Source organism: Labrus bergylta, chromosome 4 (assembly GCF_963930695.1).
Source record: "Labrus bergylta chromosome 4, fLabBer1.1, whole genome shotgun sequence".
NCBI classification, from domain to species: domain Eukaryota; kingdom Metazoa; phylum Chordata; class Actinopteri; order Labriformes; family Labridae; genus Labrus; species Labrus bergylta.
The window spans coordinates 12,699,081-12,718,505 of NC_089198.1; the positions used below are offsets into that span (position 1 = coordinate 12,699,081).

General features: G+C 40.2%; 1 protein-coding gene across 1 annotated transcript; it reads right to left on the minus strand.

Moving 5' to 3' along the window:
* tgm1l1 (transglutaminase 1 like 1) lies at window positions 1–19,035 on the minus strand. The gene is made up of 14 exons (XM_020653424.3): window positions 18,848–19,035; window positions 13,419–13,711; window positions 13,105–13,296; window positions 9,580–9,831; window positions 6,617–6,735; window positions 5,958–6,065; window positions 5,468–5,645; window positions 4,862–5,000; window positions 3,877–4,069; window positions 3,338–3,491; window positions 2,745–3,029; window positions 1,683–1,843; window positions 1,434–1,570; window positions 1–1,318 (listed from the first exon to the last, which is right to left on the minus strand). Exons 2-14 carry the CDS (start codon window positions 13,708–13,710, stop codon window positions 1,174–1,176), a joined length of 2,355 nt encoding a protein of 784 aa, XP_020509080.2. The 5' UTR covers window position 13,711; window positions 18,848–19,035; the 3' UTR covers window positions 1–1,173.
* Window positions 19,036–19,425: the final 390 nt, after the last annotated feature.

Sequence of the window (19,425 nt, forward strand, 5' to 3'; positions counted from 1 at the left end):
TTCAGGGACATGTGAGTTTTATTACCAATGCAAAACACACGATACAAAAAAAAGAACATTCAAGTAGGTAAGAGAGATAAATAGTCAAATGTTATTGAACTAGATTCCTTCACATTGTGTGTCAGACAGACTAAAACCTGGTCAATCTAAGGTGAGTTAAGGCCTCTGTGGTCTCTGGTATTTGCTGGTTTTCACAGCGGTTGAGTCAGTTGCAACTTACTGTAAAGCTGAAATCAGTGTTATTATACACACACACACACACACACACACACACACACACACACACACACACACACACACACACACACACACACACACACACACACGATGCATTCAGAACAACAATCTTCCAAGGGGAACATATAGGTTTGCTTTCTGAAATATGAGGTTTGAATGATAAAAGTGGTTACGTTTTGGAAACAAAGGATGTCAAATTTGCATTCCTCCCCATGATTAAAACAACCTTTCAGTCACAGCCTTTCAGATCTGCACCAATTCTTTTCAGTCAGTCGTAGCAAACAAGGAAACTGGTGAAATTGTAATGTGCCCTTTGCAAAATGTCAATGCCAATTTCAGCACCATTCCCTTCAAAAACATGTCACAGTACCCTTCCTTTACGTGGGCCAGGTGAGGTTCATGCTGTCTGACAATACGCTTCACATCCTTCTCACCTCATGATATAGGAAATGAATGATACAAAAACAATATTTACAATATTATAAATGATCATGACCCCACTTTTGGCCCTTAACTAAAGTTCAGTGTCTTGAAATATACTAGTGTTAAGAAAGTTTATGTAATGTGAGTGAGCTTAATAACTGTAATATACGAATGCATGTTAATCCATACTTCATTCGCTGTGCACGCACTCAAACTTCACAACAGTTTTAAAAATTCAGAGCAAGGCAGAAGCGTGAATTCTTCTCTCAGTTATTATTTCAGTTAAAAAAAAATAGTAATACTGACAATGCTACACTGGCTAAATTGCTTAAACGTAGACTAAAAAATATTACAAAAAAATTAAAAATGACTGTAGTAACAAATAAACAAGATAGTTTAAGATGCAGAATAAGAGCACACATTTCTCTTAATTTAAGGCTCTCTGTTTATATTTCATGAAGAACAATTGGTGTGAGAGAAGCAGGTCAGGAGGCTAATGATTCTCGCGCCCTCTCAATGCTCGTGAACAATAATGTCAGCCACTCCGTGCACTTGAGTCAGCTGTTTACAATCAAGAGACGCCACCAGCTTCCTGGGCCCGGGCTGGGTGGGGATGAAGTGCTCTGTCAATGTCACAGTGGAGAGACCGCCGACGTCACTGGAAGAAAAAGAATAAAAAAGCAAACAGTTGAATATGAGTCCAGAAAGGAAACGTTGGAGGAAATGCATTTGCAAAATATATGCAAAGACGGTGAGTCGTCTTGTGTGCTTACCCAACAACTACTTCATGGCCCTTCTGCAGACCCAGGCCCTCCACTCTGAATATTACTCCTTTAAGCATACGTGGCAGGGGGTTGGTGAAGGTAATCTTGGCTGCCATCTCCTTACCAATCACAGCGTCTCCCAAAGGCTGCAAAAATAGAAATGAGTCAGCAGGGCGGGAATATAATTAATATGATTCCATGTTCAAAGTCTGAATTACGGTCAAATTGGAGAAGTCATTTAAAAAACTGCTAATGTACCGTGATGGTGAGGTCAGGTGTGCGGAGCCTGAAGGTGGTCTGGTTGGCTAATACTTGCTGGGTCTCAGTGACTCTTCCAGACAAAGTCAGCATCAGAGCAGCCTGATCCACCAGCTGGTTTTGGTACTGTTGGTAGGGCAGCACCCACTCAATGATCTTTTCTGTGTAGAGAGGTACAGAAAAGGGTTAAGGCTCTGTATACGGCATTTTTACAATCCAAGTTTTACTTTTGTTTCACACTTAACTTGTAACTTAACATAAAAAGTGCAAACAGGAAGTAACATGAAACCTGACAAACTCTGCAACTTGAAGATGTTACTGTTTGGTCTTTATTTGCACTAGAGCTAAGCTAAATCAAAATTAGCATTAGCTTCATATTTACTATGCAGCCAAAAGAGTGATAGCGTCTCATAAAGGCTCCCTCTTACCCCCTCAAAGAAAAGAATGCCTTTGCTAATTTCAAGTTTTTATGCATCCATTTTGGCTTGTATGACCAGTAGCTTGTGTTGTAATATTTTAGCTTGCATTTGGTGCTGTTCTGTAACACTCGTTTTTACATTTATCTGCTTAAAACATAAGATGGACAAACCTGAACCAGCTTCTTTTTTTTTTTTTTGCCACTTCATGGTGAAAGACACTTATAGCATAACACAAAGCTATAAGCATTTTGTTGCTATGCAGTTGCTAGGTATGTACAGACTAAACTTAGCAGTTTTATCTCCCCCTTTTAGCTCGGTTTGGGTCACCAGCACCTCGTGAAAAGAATACACGGTCCTTAACCTAATAAACAATGTATCTTATTATATTCTGGACAGGTAGTGCACACTTTGTGTTTTGAGGGTCTTTTCAGCTTCTTGCTAGCTTGGGAAACAATGCTAATGAGAGCTGTCAGACTGAATTTAACTAGTCAGGATGGAAACCTCTCAAACCCAAATAATGTGTTTGAGCGCTGTAACACTGAGGCTAACCACTGATAATTTTCTGTTGCAAGTTTTGCACTAAAAGCAAGCTCTTTCACTAAAGGCCATTTTAAATGTTGTGTTATAGAAGCTTTAAGCCAACCTTCATGGGGTGAAAGCTCCACCGGCATCTGCTCCTTCTTGATGGTGCCCTTCAACACACCAGTGTAGTACATGACTGCCACCTGGCTGTGCAGAGTGGTCTTACGAGGCTGTGAGCTCTGGTTCTTCACCAAGATCTTTAGCTTGGCATCAGCACCCATCTTGGGTCCCTCACCTTCCATCTTCACTTCCACGCTTACGTCCTCAGATATGGGCGAGGAGTAGACATCTGGCTTGCTGCCGTAACGACTGGCAGTCTCGACAGCTATGCGCTCCTCTTCTGAACCTGGTAGAGAGAGGAGGAGACGGTGAATGTAGCTCATCCGTCTGATGTTTCAGGATTTATTGACTGATACAAGAGATATGGCATGCAGTGGTCCAAACAAAGCAAACAGAGGCACATATTTAAAAAAAATTATAGGAGCCATTTCAGGGTCTACATGAGAGGAATCACTGTGTGTACAGTGAAATGATCTATGTAGCGAGAAATTATATTCATCACAGTTCCAGCCAGCGCACCAATAACTCTATCTGATCCTGGAACATCGTTCTGGAAAGAAATACAATTAGCAAAGTTCAATATGATCCCAGTACCTTCATGGTGTTTGTACAGGTGTGTAATGTCGGCCCGGTCGTCTGAGCCCACTGCTTTGGTGCTGATGCAGTGGCCGACAGCTTTCTTCTCACTGTAGATCTGGCTGAAAGTGGAGTCGAAGTTCCTCTGCCAGTAGATCTTATCACTGTTGACCTGAAAGAGAAGAACAAACAAACCAATCAGAATGTACATAAGTACTGGTTTTAGGAGTGAATAAAGTATGCTTTGATATTATTTATAATAAACATGTTGTTTGTATGAGTGGATACAGAGAAAATTCAAATGTTTAATTCAACTGTGAATACAAAGGTGACTTCTGTTCCTGATCTAGCAAAAGTCGAAGACCAACAAATTTGTCCCAGTTGCATACTGATAGAGAATGTGTCTCCTAAGTACTTATTTATATGTATTTAAACTAAAAGCTTTACTTTTTAATCAAACTCCATTTCCAAGACCTTCAATTTTTTAAGCCATCTTTCCCTGACATTCAAAATGCATTGAATATGACAAAGATCGATCACGTATTTGTAGCACTTACCTCAGCAAAGACAAATGGCGTGTCGTGTTTGAGGTAGACCTGGCCAGAGCGGATGGCGTTGACCGAGGCGGGGCCGCAGCGGAAGGTCCCCTGGCTAGTTTCCTGGGGAGTAGAGTCAACAGCCTGCCAGCCTCCATGGCCAGGGGGCAGGTCTGGTCTCGCCATCCAGCAGTCATTCCATACGTGGAAGTTCCTAGATAGGATTCAACTATGTTAATTTCCCATCTCAAATAGCTTAGCATATAGAGTGTATACTGTAGAAGGAAGCTAACTTTTACATGCTAATAAGTGAACGAATGAGGTGCGGGAAGACAGATTTGTCAGTGATGTGGATTACGGTTCTTTGGAGGTTGTTAGATCAGTACATCGCTGCCACCAATTGGGCTGGAGTGGAACAAAGAAAGTACAAAAAAAGCTAGGTTGGTTGTTTTCCTCTGTTTCCCTCAATTGCGCTAAGCTATGCTATGCTAAGCTAAACAGCTCCTAGCTAAGCTTTGTATCAAACAAACAAATACATGTTTGGTGTCAATCTACTCATCTAACTCTTATCAAGAAAACTAGTAAGCATATTTCACAAAAATATGAAATTGTTGCTTAGGTTTCATGAATATGTGTGCTGGCCAGTCACATGGTATCACACATTTATGGAATACGTCTAAATACATTGTTGAAAACCGCTAACTGAGACAATGATTCTTTGTCATTTCATTGTTAAAAAGCTAAAAGTGCTGGAGATGCATTTGATGTTTAGGGAGAAAAAGAAAAAGCATCCATCATTCTGAGGACATTTTAAAGACTACAACCAGTTGGCAGATGGATACCAGATAAGTCTCTGCATTCCAGGCCGAGTTGCAAATAATTGAAAGAGCATGACGTCTACACGGGTCCAGTTAAGGGGAACTGCTCTTGGAAATGCTGAGGTTTGGATTGAGCAGCAGGCATTATTTGAGCCTGGTATCTCAGTAATGTAAGTAGCACATCTCACCAGACAGAGTCGCTATTGAGGTAGTCGATCGGCACCATATTCTCGTCCAAGTAGACGTCGGTGGTGAGAGAAACATCAGTATCATGAGCAGACTGGAAGTTAGTGACACTGCGGGCAGGTATACCAAGGCAACGCAGCACTAGAGACAAAGACACAGAGATAGATGAATAAAACTTCAACTTCATTATGTTCCCACATGCTAACACACAAGCACGACTATGTCAGGTATTTCTGGTTGCATGCAGGCTTTATTATCCTTCTTGAATGAAAGCAACACATGTGGCTCTATCAGTGACAAAAGTAGGAGGTATGACAGGAATGCCAATGCGGTGTATTTAGGGTGTATATGAGCTATCAGCTGTAGAGCTATGTGCTAAGGTCAGCTAGCTATCATGTGAGGGATCCTGCCTGCACGCACAATGAATGAAGTTTTCTGTTGCTGAGCAGGGAGAGCTAATGGAAAGGGCCTGAAGCCATGATCATGATCATTTGACCGGTAATTAAATGATCGTAAACTCAGGGAACGCAACACTCAGGGTATCCTTTGTGGCGTTTGCACATACAAACACCATCACATGCTTTTTTCTCTTTGTTATTCTCAGTCACCTGTTGTGGTGGTTCCAGAGAACACCCAACATTGTCCGTATGACACAGGCGTCCCTTCAGTGGAGTGGTATTTCTTAAGAATCTCCACACTGCTGCTCCATGCTGCAGGAGAGACTCCATCAGAGTAATCCCCAGACCAGTTCCCAACCAGGACCCCCAGATCATCCTGAGCATTTATCTGGAAAAATATGATAACACAGTAAATTACAAGCATGTTTTTCCTGTAATTTATTGTGACCCGAGTTCATGTAGGATTTATGATTAAGAAACAAACATATGGAGGGTATTTTATATGTATTTTATTCCTGGCAGAGTGCAGAAGGTTTTGAAATTTCATTTTGGGAATAATTTATTTGACAAAAACACAGATGAAGTGAGTGAGTGAACTGTATGAATGAAATATGTGCATTTGGACTCCTGACCTCAATATTTTTAATATCCTGGCTTATGCTAAGAAGATAGTGGGATGTTCATATAAATTCAAACTCACCATGGCAGATAAGACTCTGACCACATTGACAGGATCCCCTCGGCCAGATGCAGGCATGTCACTCTTCTCCAAGATAAACAGGCACGCTTCCAGGATTCCATCATGAAACTACAAATAAGGAGCAAAGGAAAATACTTCAATGAAATGCAAATCTAAATCATAGTTCAAGTTTAAAACGCATTGTACAAGTTTAAGTTATTTCTTACGAATGAAAAGTTACTAAACCATAACTACAATCCCTTAAAAATGACTTTCAGCTTCTGAAAGAGTCTCTGCTTTACATTATTCAGGCGGTGACGCAGAGGTCGATTGGGTTGTCTGTGCAGGTTAGATTCCCTGCTCCTGCAGTCTTCGTGTCAAAGCGCCCTCGGACACTGAACCCTAAAATTGCCATCATCTTTGTTTTGAATGGGAGTGGTAGTGATGGGCATTTGGGCACTTTACATAGCACCCTCTGCCATCAGTGTGTAAATGTGTGGGTAAATAAAACATGTAGTGTAAAAGAGCTTTGAGTGATCAGGAAACAAGACATCGTTTTATATGTGAAGTCCATTTACCATACCCATTTTTGAGATGTAGAATAAATGGGTGGAGTAGAACAAGCAATGACATAATTATGCCTTCAGCACTTCTGACATGAGTCTTGTCTCAACCCGTACCTGCCCAAAGTTCCACGTGCGGGCGCCTATCTGCTTCTCTGTGCCGTAGTAGAGCCTCCCGATGTCGTTCAGAACATACTCCTTCCTCTCCTCCTCGTTATCCATGAACACTGTGTCCTCTGGAAAGACATAAAAACATTACATCAACACACTAAGGAAAGCATAACGCTGAGATTTTCATTCTGTAATCTGTATTGTACACACTTCAGTCCTCATCTCGACATGGCATGGATTTAAACCAACACTGACAAGGAATCCCTTTTCTGTCGGACTGTAGGATGTATTTTAATCACATTGACTTTGGTCAAGGTTCTGGCTTCCTCCTTGTCTGTGAGACTGACCCAGTCTCTGTGCTTTATTCAACTCTTCAGTGACTATGGCGCTAAAGAATGTGCTCTCTTTTCACAAATTACTTGAAATACTCCCAAAGGCCAGGAAATGGTTAAGAAACACAATGAGACCATGGACCCTGCAGTGGGGCCTGAGTTCTTTTACGGGAAAACAGCCTGTTTTGAGTGACATCAGCGCTACAGAGCTGGGTGTGCTCGTCTGACATGAGTTTTTTGTTTTTTTTATCCTCTTCTCTTTCATCTCTTAATGTTGCCACTGTGATCCAAGTGGGTGGGGTAAAGAAATACGGGGAAAAAAAGAAAGAAAGTAAAGCAGTAAACAAAGTAACAAAGTATTTAAGATGGGAATGAGAAAAAAGAAACAGGATAATAAAAGGGGTAAGAAAATCACGAGGGGCGACTGAGAGAAGAGGGGAAGTTATGCTTGGGAGGTAATGGGTGGAGGGAGAGTGAAGAATAACAGAGAGTGTCTTCAGATTTTACTGCAGAGGGAGGGGAGGCTGATAGCGTCTGGCAGCTGTGATAATTGTGGTTTTCACTTCTTACCGAGGATTTCTGCAGTGTAGGGAGAGGCAACCACACGCAAATAGGAGGATATAAATAAGGAGGAGGCAAGGGAACACATCAACCGGGCAACGGGGAGAGAATCAGGTCGATAGAGAGCAAAAAAGCAGCCGGATTGGATTGGAGAGGCGTATAGGTAAAGTCAGGAAATACACATGGATGCAGCAAAAGTGAGGGAGAGGGGCAGGTTGTCACCAGCTGCAGGATTACTGAGAGCTCTCCCCGAGGCGTTTTATACAGTAATTGTCGGATTTTTACTTTTATGAGCGTGAGGGAGAGATTGGTCTCAGGAAAAGGGAGATTGAAGGAGGGAAGAGGGGATTGGGATTTCTGCCAAGAGCAGCAAGGCCATAATGAAAGACAGAATTTCTCTTTATCAAATCCAGGCCAACTGTTGTTTTTTTTTTTTATATTTAGCTGTGTTACAAATAAACTTCTTTTGCTGAAATATCCTGTGTAGATGGTTTGCAGTGCTCAGCAAAAAGAAGAAACTAGGCAGAATAAACAATGGATCCTCATTTCCTGATGTTATATGAACTGAGTAATAAGTGCATTTAAAAAAAAAAAGTGGAACATACTTTCTGTTTCGATACAAACATTTTTAAAATTAAAATCTGTAAAGCTCATTTTGGTGTGTAAAAAGATTACATTTTGTGTATTATCTTTTTAGATGCAAATATTAATAATGGGTCAAATATCAATATGTATGTGAAAGCTGTCACTCAAAATGACAAAGTGACAATCATCATATAACTGCCGCTCTTCTCCTCTAAAGCAGCCACAGATGTCTTTGTTTGCGGGAGTCTGACAAGTTAGCAATAACAACTAGCTGCATAAAGAAGACATGCTATATCAGCGTTGCTCAAGGTATCCGTTGTAGTTACATGTTTGTCCACTGCAAGTCTTTTTCTGCATTCTTTGACTCATTGAATTAACTGTAGCCTGTGAAATTGTTGAGATGTTTTCTGCTTGAGGGAGCAGCAGGGGTTAGCAGTTTGTCAAAGTTGCCTGCTCAGCAATGTTTGATCAGCTATGTTTGGTCAGCAATGCTTTAAAAAAAATGTCAGCTCTAATTTAAGCTCCTGTGAGGAACCTTCAGTTTGCGCTGACTTTCTAGCACCCTGTTGACAAAACAGTTTCTCATTTCTTTTTGCAAATCTTGTCCTGTACATGTGTAGGTCATGTTTCTGCCGCAATCTTTAACTCACTTTGTCCTGCAGTAGTTGAAACATGCATTAAAACTACATTTGATGAAATAATGAATTTTGATGTTGATGGTCTTTATTGCTTTTTGTAGATTATATGGAGTCATCTGTACTCATTTCAGTCTGTTTGCTAACCCACTAAAAGCTCATCCATTTGTGCAACACATTGACATATACGAAAATAGCAAGGCGATACCAAGAAAATAGAGTTAGATATGTTTGATTTATGCCTACCAAAGTTTGAACTCTTCTCTGTATGTACTTGGTTTATGGAGACGCCATTGCAGGTCTGTTACTCTACTCACAAACTGTTTGGATCACAGAGATAGTTCAGTAGTTCATAAGCGGGATACCGAAGAGTGGCAGCAGTTTTGAATCGTGGCCAGCAGAGTTACATAACACCACAGCTACACACATGGTCACGCTGCAGCAGTTTGATGGACAGTAACATACTCATGGATGGACGTGGCCTCTCTCACCCTAGTGTAACCTTATATCAGGATTCCTTTCAGAGATGAAACCACAAAAAACGACATCTAGCTACTTAGTGCCAGTATGTAGAGACAGATTCATGGTGCTATTCTTAAGTACAATGTTCAGGGAACTATTCCCCTCACAGTAAGTCTGCATCACAGTTTCCTCTTCAAGGAAAATATTGACTTATTGAAGACATTCCATCTAAAATGTTACAGTAATTTAGATAATATGTCATTCATTCCTTTAGTGTTTTATAAAGGTGTCTTTCCTTTCTTCATTTTTCACCTCATATCACCTTTGTCTTGTCTTCTTTCCTCCCTCCCTTTCCACATTCCTCAGCCCCGTTCACACCCACTGGCAATCTTACCTTCACACCAGGGGTTGAAGAGCATGATGATGTTCTTGCTGGAGTTGTAAGTAGTTGTTGCTTGGCCCTTTGTTGAGCTAGTTGTCACAGTGAGCCCATACAGGCCGATCACAGCACTGGCTGGCGAGTTGACTGACAGCTTGATCTTGTTGCCGGTATTTTCGACAATCTTAGCCTCCCAGCGTTCGTCCTCCAGGTGATCCACCAGGGGAATGATGACATGGGTGCCTTTGGACACCACGGGCAGGAGGCCTACACAACACAGGTTATATATATGAGTCATGTCGTACCAGAATTCTCAAATAATGAAGAAATAAAAACAATACAATGTGATAGAATTTGCATGAACAAAAGAGAGAAGTAATTCAATGCATGTTACACATTAAAGGTGGTATTAAACAACATCTTTTGTGTAAATATTAACCCAATAAAAGGAGAAGTTTGATATTTTTGGACATGTGCTTATAAGAGTTATATAACATTTAAACCCCTCATATCTGTTAGTTGAATATGTAATGTAAGTTTTTAGACTGTTGCTTAGCTTAGCATAAAGACTGTTAATACCGTTAGCCAGGCGTTCTCTATAAAGAAAAACAGCAAACAAGCTCACTTTTTACAAAATGATTTTTCTTATTTTAGTCCCTATAAAAACGAGTTTCAGTGTCTTTTTTTAAGCAGAGCTAATTTAGTTGTTTACCCGGCCTTATGCTAAGCTATCAGTCCCATTGAAGCTTTAGGTGTACAATTATAATAACAAGTTGTATTTGGGTTTTTTTCCCATTAAATTGTAACAAAAGGCAAAATGTAAACATTGTCAATTTACAATGCAGAAACAGACTGATATATTTGTTACCCTGCAACACTCCTTCTGGGAAAAATATTAAAACAACGGTGGATCACTTTAACTGCTACAATGTGTTTAAAGGAGGATGTGTGTAGATGTAGACATGCACTAAGTGTGTGTAACATTTCATTGAAGCTGTGCAGTTTCTCAACATGCTTTAATATTCTCTCTTTTGACTGATTCTGAGCTAATTTTGGATTAAACAACAAGTGGAAGTATAAGAATTTGCTGCAATGTATAGTTGGGAACCAAGTAAACAAGATTTTTCCGATCACTGTAATTGCCTGTTCCCACGCAACCATATCAAACTAGAAAACCACATCCATCATAAAAACCTCCCACACTGCACTTACACACATGCTCTGCAGGAACACTCATCTGTGAATGTTTTATCTTCTGACTGTTTAGCTTGGATGTTTCCCTTTTTCATGACTTACTATTTGCTAAAGGCTAACCAATGAACAAGAGAAAAGAAAAGCTTTAGTTGTAGCCCACAGGCTGGATTAAGACTAATTGGAAGCTTTCCTCTCAGCGATTTTCTTTGTGGCACCCTGCTGAGCTTTAGCTACCATTTGCTCATGCGAATATGGAGTTTATCAAGAAACCATTGTTCTCCATCTGACGGCAGCCAGGACTTCCTTTCTCATCTCTGGGTGTTTAAAAGGAAATCCATGAAAAAAACACTCTCTTTTCTGCTGGAAAAACCTCACCCACTTAAAGATTGACTTCCTAGTTAACCAAAAATAACAGCTTGGAAAGCGACATCGACACAGAGAGCGACACTTTAAACTTCACAGAATATGTGACAGTGAAAGTGAAAGCAGAGGAAATGAGAGCCTGTCGAATGAGGATGGCTCGGACAATTGTGAGTCAATTCTTTTCCTCATTCTTTCTTACAATTCAACTTTAAGCAGCAGGTGAAAGCAAATCACTTCTCTGCGGTGATGTAATGGCTGTTTATTCCCAAGTGCACAGAGGATCAGCGTAGTATGAGGCCCGTGAATACCAGAGCGAGGTGTCCGGTGTACTGGAGTCTGGAAACTGTTAACACTGAGGGGTATTGGGTGGATTCCAAAGTTTGTGGTGTGGTTATGGCTGAACTGCTGCTTTATTTAAACGTGCTAGCTATGTGTGGCATCTCAACCACATTTCTCATGCTTTGTTTTGAATCAGTTGCTCTTCCCTCTGTGTTTAACTCAGGCTTGTAGTAAGTGCTGGTTAAATGGGTACTCACGCAAGTCAAAGAACAAAAATAAGTTGTTTTATCACAGACAGCACACTCACTCTCTACTAGCTACTAGGCTATAGCTTTGTTAGTCTGGTGCAACCCCATGAACCCTGTCGGATGAAACCGTCATCAACGCCAAACATAATGTCTTCTGTTTCAACCTTTCAATTACAACATTTAGCCATTTAAGCTAATTATCTGTTACTTTAGCTAATAATTTGAACTTCTTTTGCATTTTATTTTAAGCCATTTCACCACTTATAGACTTCTGTCAGCTAGTTATTTGTCTGTTAACTTAAATTAGCTAAATATTTATACTGTTTATATTCTTATCTGACCATACACTACCTAAACAACAAATGATGAACTACATACTCATTTTTTGCTGTCAACTCGTCCAATCATTAGTATTTTGAATTAACTTTTAGGCATCTTTTCCAACAAATTGTCTGTTCATTTAGCTAACTAATTGGACTGTTTGTCTGTTGCACAAGGTAATGATTTCAACTGTTCCTGTATTTCTTTTAGCTATTGAACCACTCATAAAACAGGCCTACTAGCAAATTATTTGAACGATGTAGCAAATCTTTTTTCTAACCTATCTGCAACAACTTTTTGTCTGTATGTAGCTAGCTATTTTAAATGTGTATAGCTTTAAGATAACTTTTTTTTCTTCATATTACTGTCTTTCTTTTAGATAATTTAAAATATGTATATCTATACTTTTGTTTCGGCTATCCTTTCTAACCTTTATGTAATTACTATTAATACATTTTTCCACAGTTCTCACTTTTGTTTTAGCAAACCATTTAAACTGTTTGTCCCATTGTATCAGCTAATAACTGGTGTCCTTTAGCTTCAGCAACCTGTTCCTATCAGTGGTCATTGCATCCATTTAACTATTTCAACTGTATAGCATTTACTTACTGTCCATGCAATTATTTTTTTAGTTTTAGCTATCTCTTTCAAAACAATTTTCTCCTGCCTGAGCTAACAACTGTTGCTAATAACTGTAGCTAACAAAGACTTATGCTGTCTTTGCTGTGTTGCCCCCTTGATATGTGGACTTTTTCTCTAATCAAAACATAAATTGTGGAACTGTAAATTCCACGTTTTGTCAACATATCTTCTAATCCCTTTTCTTTATTAGTTTGCTTATTATTCAGTTTTTAAAACTGCTCTTTCATGCCATTGCATTTCACAGTTTTATCGGTTTTGTTAGGCAAAGAGCTTACTTATGATCTGATTGTTTCTTAAAGATGTTTTTTTTTTTTTACGTTAGATGTTAACCTGAGAGTATTACGTATACCTTGGGAAATGTAATGCTATCCAATATGGCACTGTATGATATGATTTTAAACCCTAAACCTTGAAGCCTCATGATAATGTAAATTATAGATTTTTATGGAAGGTTCCAAAACACACGCAAAGACACTGTCCATCCATCCCATACCTGTTTTCAGGTCCAGATGCATCTTGTGAGTCTCAGAATTGAAGGGTCTACTGAGCTCCAGCTCTATCTGGAAGGTCTGCCCTCTACGGATGATCATCTTGTCCCCGTGGTACATGTCGGTGTGGTGCTCCTGTCTGTTCTGACCCTTCTTGGAGCTCAGCAGGTCCACAGAATGCACAAGAAGCTTCATTTCTGGGGGGAAACACAAATTTAAACATGTGTCTGTAGTGCAACATGCAAACATATTCCACATAACTGACACTGAACAATTCCTTTCTTACACCCCAATTTTCCATAATAGTCAGTGACATTACCTTCCATCTCCTTTGCTTCTCCATTCTCAGGCTTTGGCTTGGTGGGCTCGGGGGTCGGAGTTGGGGCCGGGGTCGGTACTTTGACCATTTCCACCTTGTCTGTGACATCGTAGGAAGTGCTGTTCTGGCGCTTGCAGCAACAAGGACACATCTTCCTGAACCAGCTTCGACAACCCCCCTCACCTTCCTTATCCTCCTGCTGAATGCTCAGCTCCACCCTGGTGGGCGGGGCAGCTCCGGGGAAACGCCCTACATCTGATGTGCCTCGTACTGTCAACCGCTCACCTGGCATTCTGGGAGACATAATGAAATAATGTATTAGTTATGGTTTTTTACAGATTAGAAGACATCATCCTGCTTTTCCTGAACTCAGGAACACCCACAGTAAAAGACGAAGGTTTGTGCGTTTGTGCTAGGATAAATTAAAATGATCCTTTCTGCAACAGCTGGTCAACTGTGAAAAAAAAAGTTGAGCAACCTAACAACAGTGCAAGTAAAGCAGATAGAAAAGATGCAAATCTTGGAACAACACTGCATAGAGTTAATTTACAGTGTACCACAGTGCATTTCATTTCAACAAGACTCTTTATTCATAACAGTCTGATTAACAAAACATTCCCCCAGCTCTAGTTCTCTCTCTCTTTCATCTGCCGACCATGAAACAACCAGTGCACTTCTTTGACTTTTTCCCACAATTACCACGTTCCAGAAATGCACCCTCCGCGGCCAACAAGATTTCCCAAAGCTTTCTGGGCTATTTAGCCTTTCGTCCTTGTCGGCTCACTCCTTGAGCAATCTCACATACCTCCTACAAGCAGCTGGACTCCATCTGCCTCACCCAAGCTGTTGGAGTGATGTAGTCCGTGTGTATATCTCTCTGTGTGCACGTCCACTGTGGGTGTAGGTGTCCAGTAAAGTAAATCTTATGATTTATCATACTGTCACATCCCCGCCCTCATACATTGCACCACTAATCACAGTGAGATTAGATCATTTGTCACACTGAAGATAATCCTGTCCTTCCTGCACATCCTCAAATTGTAAAAACCCTGGGTGAAATGTCACAGACCAAATGTCAACATAACGAACGAAGAAAGGCAGAGGGAGGAGGACTTCCTCTTTGGTCTCATGTCTTTATATCATCATATGCAATGTAAAACCATGGCTCATCTCTAAACTGCCACTCCCTTCCAAATATAAATCTAATAACCGAAACATTAAAGCACCCTTGTAGTTTTGTTAGCTCTTGTAAAACACACATAAAGTGTAATGAGCGGCAGTAATTCACATTGTCAGGAGAAACGCAGGGTTATAAAGGAGACGCACAGTTTATACGGCAGTTTTTCTAATACAACAAAACCACACGCTCCTCTCTAGGCCCCGCCCCCTGTGAGCAGCATAATATGCTACCATCACACTGTTAAAGCTAGCGCAATACATGGGGACAGATTATCACCTCATATTTTGTAGTTTTTTTATGACTGAGTGGATCTGAAATGTCAAGTGTCAAGTTTCTTACAATTGCCTGTCAATTATTTCAACTATCACCAGCAGAATTTATCACCTCTAACAAGCTAGCTCCGTATAGCTATCTCTATTAGTGAGTTTGCATAATGCTTGTGCAGGTGCCTGTTTTTAATGTTTAGCAGAATTTGTTGAAAACAACACAAGCGTAGTCAATATATACTTGAGGCCTTCTTGCATGACATTTGGCTAAAACGCAGAAGCTAAAGATTATGTTCCATTCAAAATGTTAGCATCCTGATCCGCAGATGGTCTGTTGAAACATAAAGCATTCAGTTTTGTTCTTGCATTGCACGCCAACAAGCACAGTAGACAGATTGAGATGAGCATTCTTCATAAAATGACAGTTTCAAGATTCTACTCAGCAGGATGACATTTTTGACTGATCTGAATCTTATCTCTCCATCACTGATTAAAACTGTCAAAGAATTTCGAACGCATTACAGATGATGCATAAAACAATCACAACCTAAGTGATTACCTGTTCAAGCGAATTTTGCACTCAGATTGCTGTGCTCAAAAGAACTAATCTGATCTCTGTTACTCAGTCAAGTTTAAGAATTTGATACGTCCCTCTTTGTTAACTCAAATGCAAATTCTCTGCATTTTAAATGGATTTAATCTAAGACCTGTCTGCAGGTTTCTAGGCCTGACTGTTAAGTTCAAAATCAATGTTCTCATCAAAAATCTGATAAGCTTTGGCTAATCTGGCTTCACCAGTTCTGGGAATTTGTCATGTACGTGTTTTGTGGCATCACTGTTATTTATGTGCATCTGAAGGTTACTGTGTACAAGTGTTTGAAATCAAACTGAGCCGTTACATTTATTTACTCAAACATGATTTATACTTTTTACCCCACAACGTCCACTTTGACAAAACTTTGCTTTCCCAGGTGGCTTGGATTCATTGATATGCTAAGTTTATAACCTTGTTTATTACCCTCTTTGCATACAATCATTTGAGATAGATACATGTGCCCTGATGAAAGAATAGTGAAGAAACCCATCCTCCCAATCATGCCCCTACTGATAAGTTACCGTATGGCCTTAATGGCCACTAAAACCGCATTGCTACCAACAGATAGTCTTTGTTTATTTAAGCTAGCCAGGTAGTGACAACGCTGATACTACTGTACCTACTCTACTACATGGACCCTGTTGGCCCCAACAACTCAACCATCTAGCTAGGACATCCCTGTGGTTGTAATGTGGGAACCTCCCTTCACCGGTGTTTTGCCCATTTAGTCCCACGACACCTCGAGAAGTCTGGACAGTTAACTCCACCCCCCCTCAGCTCTCTCCCCCCACCACATGCACACATAGACCTTCTTTATCTTACCTGTCTGACTGTACCTATATGCCGACTTAAATCAACTGAACAATAGCCATACATTGTTGTTAAAAGGTAAAATACTGAAAATTCTGGTTGAATTGTTTGTTTTTTTAAATCAGTTAATTGTGTAGAATATAAAAAAATCCCAGACAAGATTTGCAACTGTGTGGGAAAACACACATCCATTCTTAAACAGAGCAGTGGAGGTATGATCAGAGAATTGCTGTTAAGTAAATGGTCCAATAGTTTTGTGTGTGCACATTTACTTAACATGAGCATGTTTCTCAATGCCTGTCTACAAATTCTTATCGTTAAACTATAGCATTTGGCTTTTTAACGTAAAGCTAAAATGAAGATTAGACAAGTTACCAAAAGTTACTGCACCTACTTACTGATGAGCATCAGTGAGAGTCTTTGATTAAGTACTGTTTTTACTTTTGCATTGATTCCATTACTGCATATTTGCACAGGTCATGTGAATCAATCAAGCTGAGCTGTCTGATGTGGAAAAGGGCAGAGATAGTGAAGTTATGCTGTAGAGTTCAGAGGCCACAGCAGCTGAAGACGAGGTGATGGGGAGGGGCCGCTCTCTTTCAGCACACAAAATCCATGTGTGTATAAATGTGAGTGTGTGCATGTGTGACATTGAGTTCACTTCTGATTTTGCAACTCCTTGTCTTCCTGAGTTCATATGCTGGTCACATCCCACTAACTCCCTTAAACTGTTTCCAAATCATCAAAATATTTGGCCAAACATTGATAATCATTGTGAAGGACACAATGGAGCGTGTCAGCTGTGAGCACTGCAAAATCATCTCCACCCAAAACTGAGGTCACCCTTTCCGTGCAGCTTTTTCTCCACTTACATATCTTGAGTGATGGGGAACAAAGACATAGAATAAAATGTACTAAAATGGCTTGACAGGAGCCAGCATATTTTTGTTAGAAAGGGGAGAATTAAGGCTCGTTATTTTCTCACCCACAATAGATATTTGGGCTGATTTGGGACATGATGCAGTTATAATTGGCCTAAAAATACTGCATACATGGATTATTTTTCCAATATAAATACTGTACAAAAGCTTTTTCAAACCTTTTTGTTAGTCATTGGTGTCTTCCGAGCCTTTTAAAAAGACATGTTATCTCACTTCTGCACCTTTAATGGCCCAAAATTGCCCAATTAGACTCATCCACTCAGCCTAATACAAAAACCTTGAAAAGCCATTCCACTAGATTCATTTTCTGGCTGCCTTTCTGTCCCTCACAAACTTAAATGGATTTATAATAGAGCTTTCAGCCAGGCTTGAAAACAAGCATTTCTTCTTCATCCTTGCATCTCACCACCACATGACTTCTTCCATCTCTTTCTCTCTCTCTGCAGCTCTGCACTTCTACTCACTCAGTTTCTGTTGGCATACCGGCTCAGCTGGTATGCCCACTGGCCCCTGAGATAAGCACTTTTTGAATTCAAGACACTGTTCCCAAACAACTACACTGGGCTTGTTTGTCTGCTGATTGTGGTAAAAAAAATAATGAATTGATAAAATCAGAAAAAAACCCCATTAATTGTTAAGGCACAATAAAAGAACTGGAATGCCATAACATGAAGAAATGAAATCAGCTGCAGCTCGTTGGACACAAACCAATAAGGCTGAGAGCGTGAAGATAAGCCAATTAGGAGGTTTTTTTTTTTACAAACTAACGTGCAGTCGCTCACACAAAATAGAGTCATCGCCTCTCACCCGGAAGGTCGAGGGTTCAATCCCCAGCTGAGCAACATGACTGATGTGTCCTTGGGCAAGACACTTAACCCTGAATTACTCCCACTGCTTCAGTGGTAGGGTACGAATGGCATTAGTTACTTCTGATGGATGATACCACATAGCGATCACTACCATCAGTGTGTGAATGGGTAGGTGTGACAGGCGGTGTAAAAGCACTTTGAGTAGTCGGAAGACTAGAAAAGGGCTATATAAGCTCAAGTCCATTTACCATTTACAACAGTAAACTAACTTCTTAATAGAAGCTCTTTCTCTTATTAGAAATTTGATTCAATTGTAGATGCAAAGTAAATTCTGTATGTTTATTTAATATAGAAATGATGCTCAGAATTCATGTTGTGTTTCATTTTGATAGATTTTGACCTTTTGCAGTATTTTTTTTAAGGACTTAATATTATAAACTGTATTTTTAGTCATTTAATGTTTTGCTGTTTATTGTGCATATTTAGAATAATTTGTACTTCGATAATAAGTATTTATTTTTAGCTCTTTTCATAATCATATCATTATCATACTGCGCTTCAACGCTTTGACCAAATCCAATAAACTTTTGCTATAGCCAATTTTGCTATAAAGTCGTGAATTTTTAAAATGCTTCAAAGTCTAGTCTCTTTAGATGAACTTGAGAATCCTTCTCCGCGGATGATTCTCATTTACCTTTAAACTCACTTAGTCCTCAACAAGAAACCGTTATGTCATGCGAACAGCGCTTCAAGTTCACTTATCCTCTCCTTTTAAAAGAACGAGAAACTTGAAGAAGAAATGAGTGAGTGAGTGAGTGAGGATCTTACTTTGTCTTCGTGGGTCTCCTCTGTATCAGCGATGAATCCTGTGCTTCGCCCTCAGTAAGTTTACCTCTGCGTGAAACTTTTGGAAAGTTTTCTCCCTTCGCTCGCTGCTGCTCCTGGATCAGAAATATTTATATGGCTGTCCTTCTGCCCGTACTTGACGCTCAAGCACACACTCACAACCGCACACACACACACACACACACACACACACACACACACACACACACACACACACACACACACACAAACACAAACACACCCACTTCTTCCTCGCAGCCCGGCCCATCCCGCCCCACCCTCTATGTGCTGAAGTTTCCCACTCCCACCAAGTTAGGGCTAGTGTTTCACTGCATGATGAGCAGCACATACACCAGAAGTCTCATGAGATAAGTTTGTTACGCAATTTGGGCCAACTTTTCCAATGCAGAAAGAGTGGAAACAGACAGACAGTGGATTAGTGATGGGAAAAGCAGTTCTTTTCAGTGTACTGAATCAGTAGAATCAGTTCAGTAAAGTGATTTGTTCAAAAGATTCGTTCACCGAATCGTTCAGTACTTCTCTGCAGCTCTGTCTGTGAA

Bases quoted from the DNA above. Each gene is read 5' to 3' on its own strand.
- tgm1l1 (XM_020653424.3), bottom strand. From the start codon at position 13,710: ATGCCAGGTGAGCGGTTGACAGTACGAGGCACATCAGATGTAGGGCGT. The intron at 3,030-3,337 runs GTACTGGGATCA...TCTCTCTACCAG, and splicing joins CCTGTACAAACACCATGAAG to GTTCAGAAGAGGAGCGCATA. The intron at 1,844-2,744 runs GTTGGCTTAAAG...CTCTCTACACAG, and splicing joins GGAGCTTTCACCCCATGAAG to AAAAGATCATTGAGTGGGTG.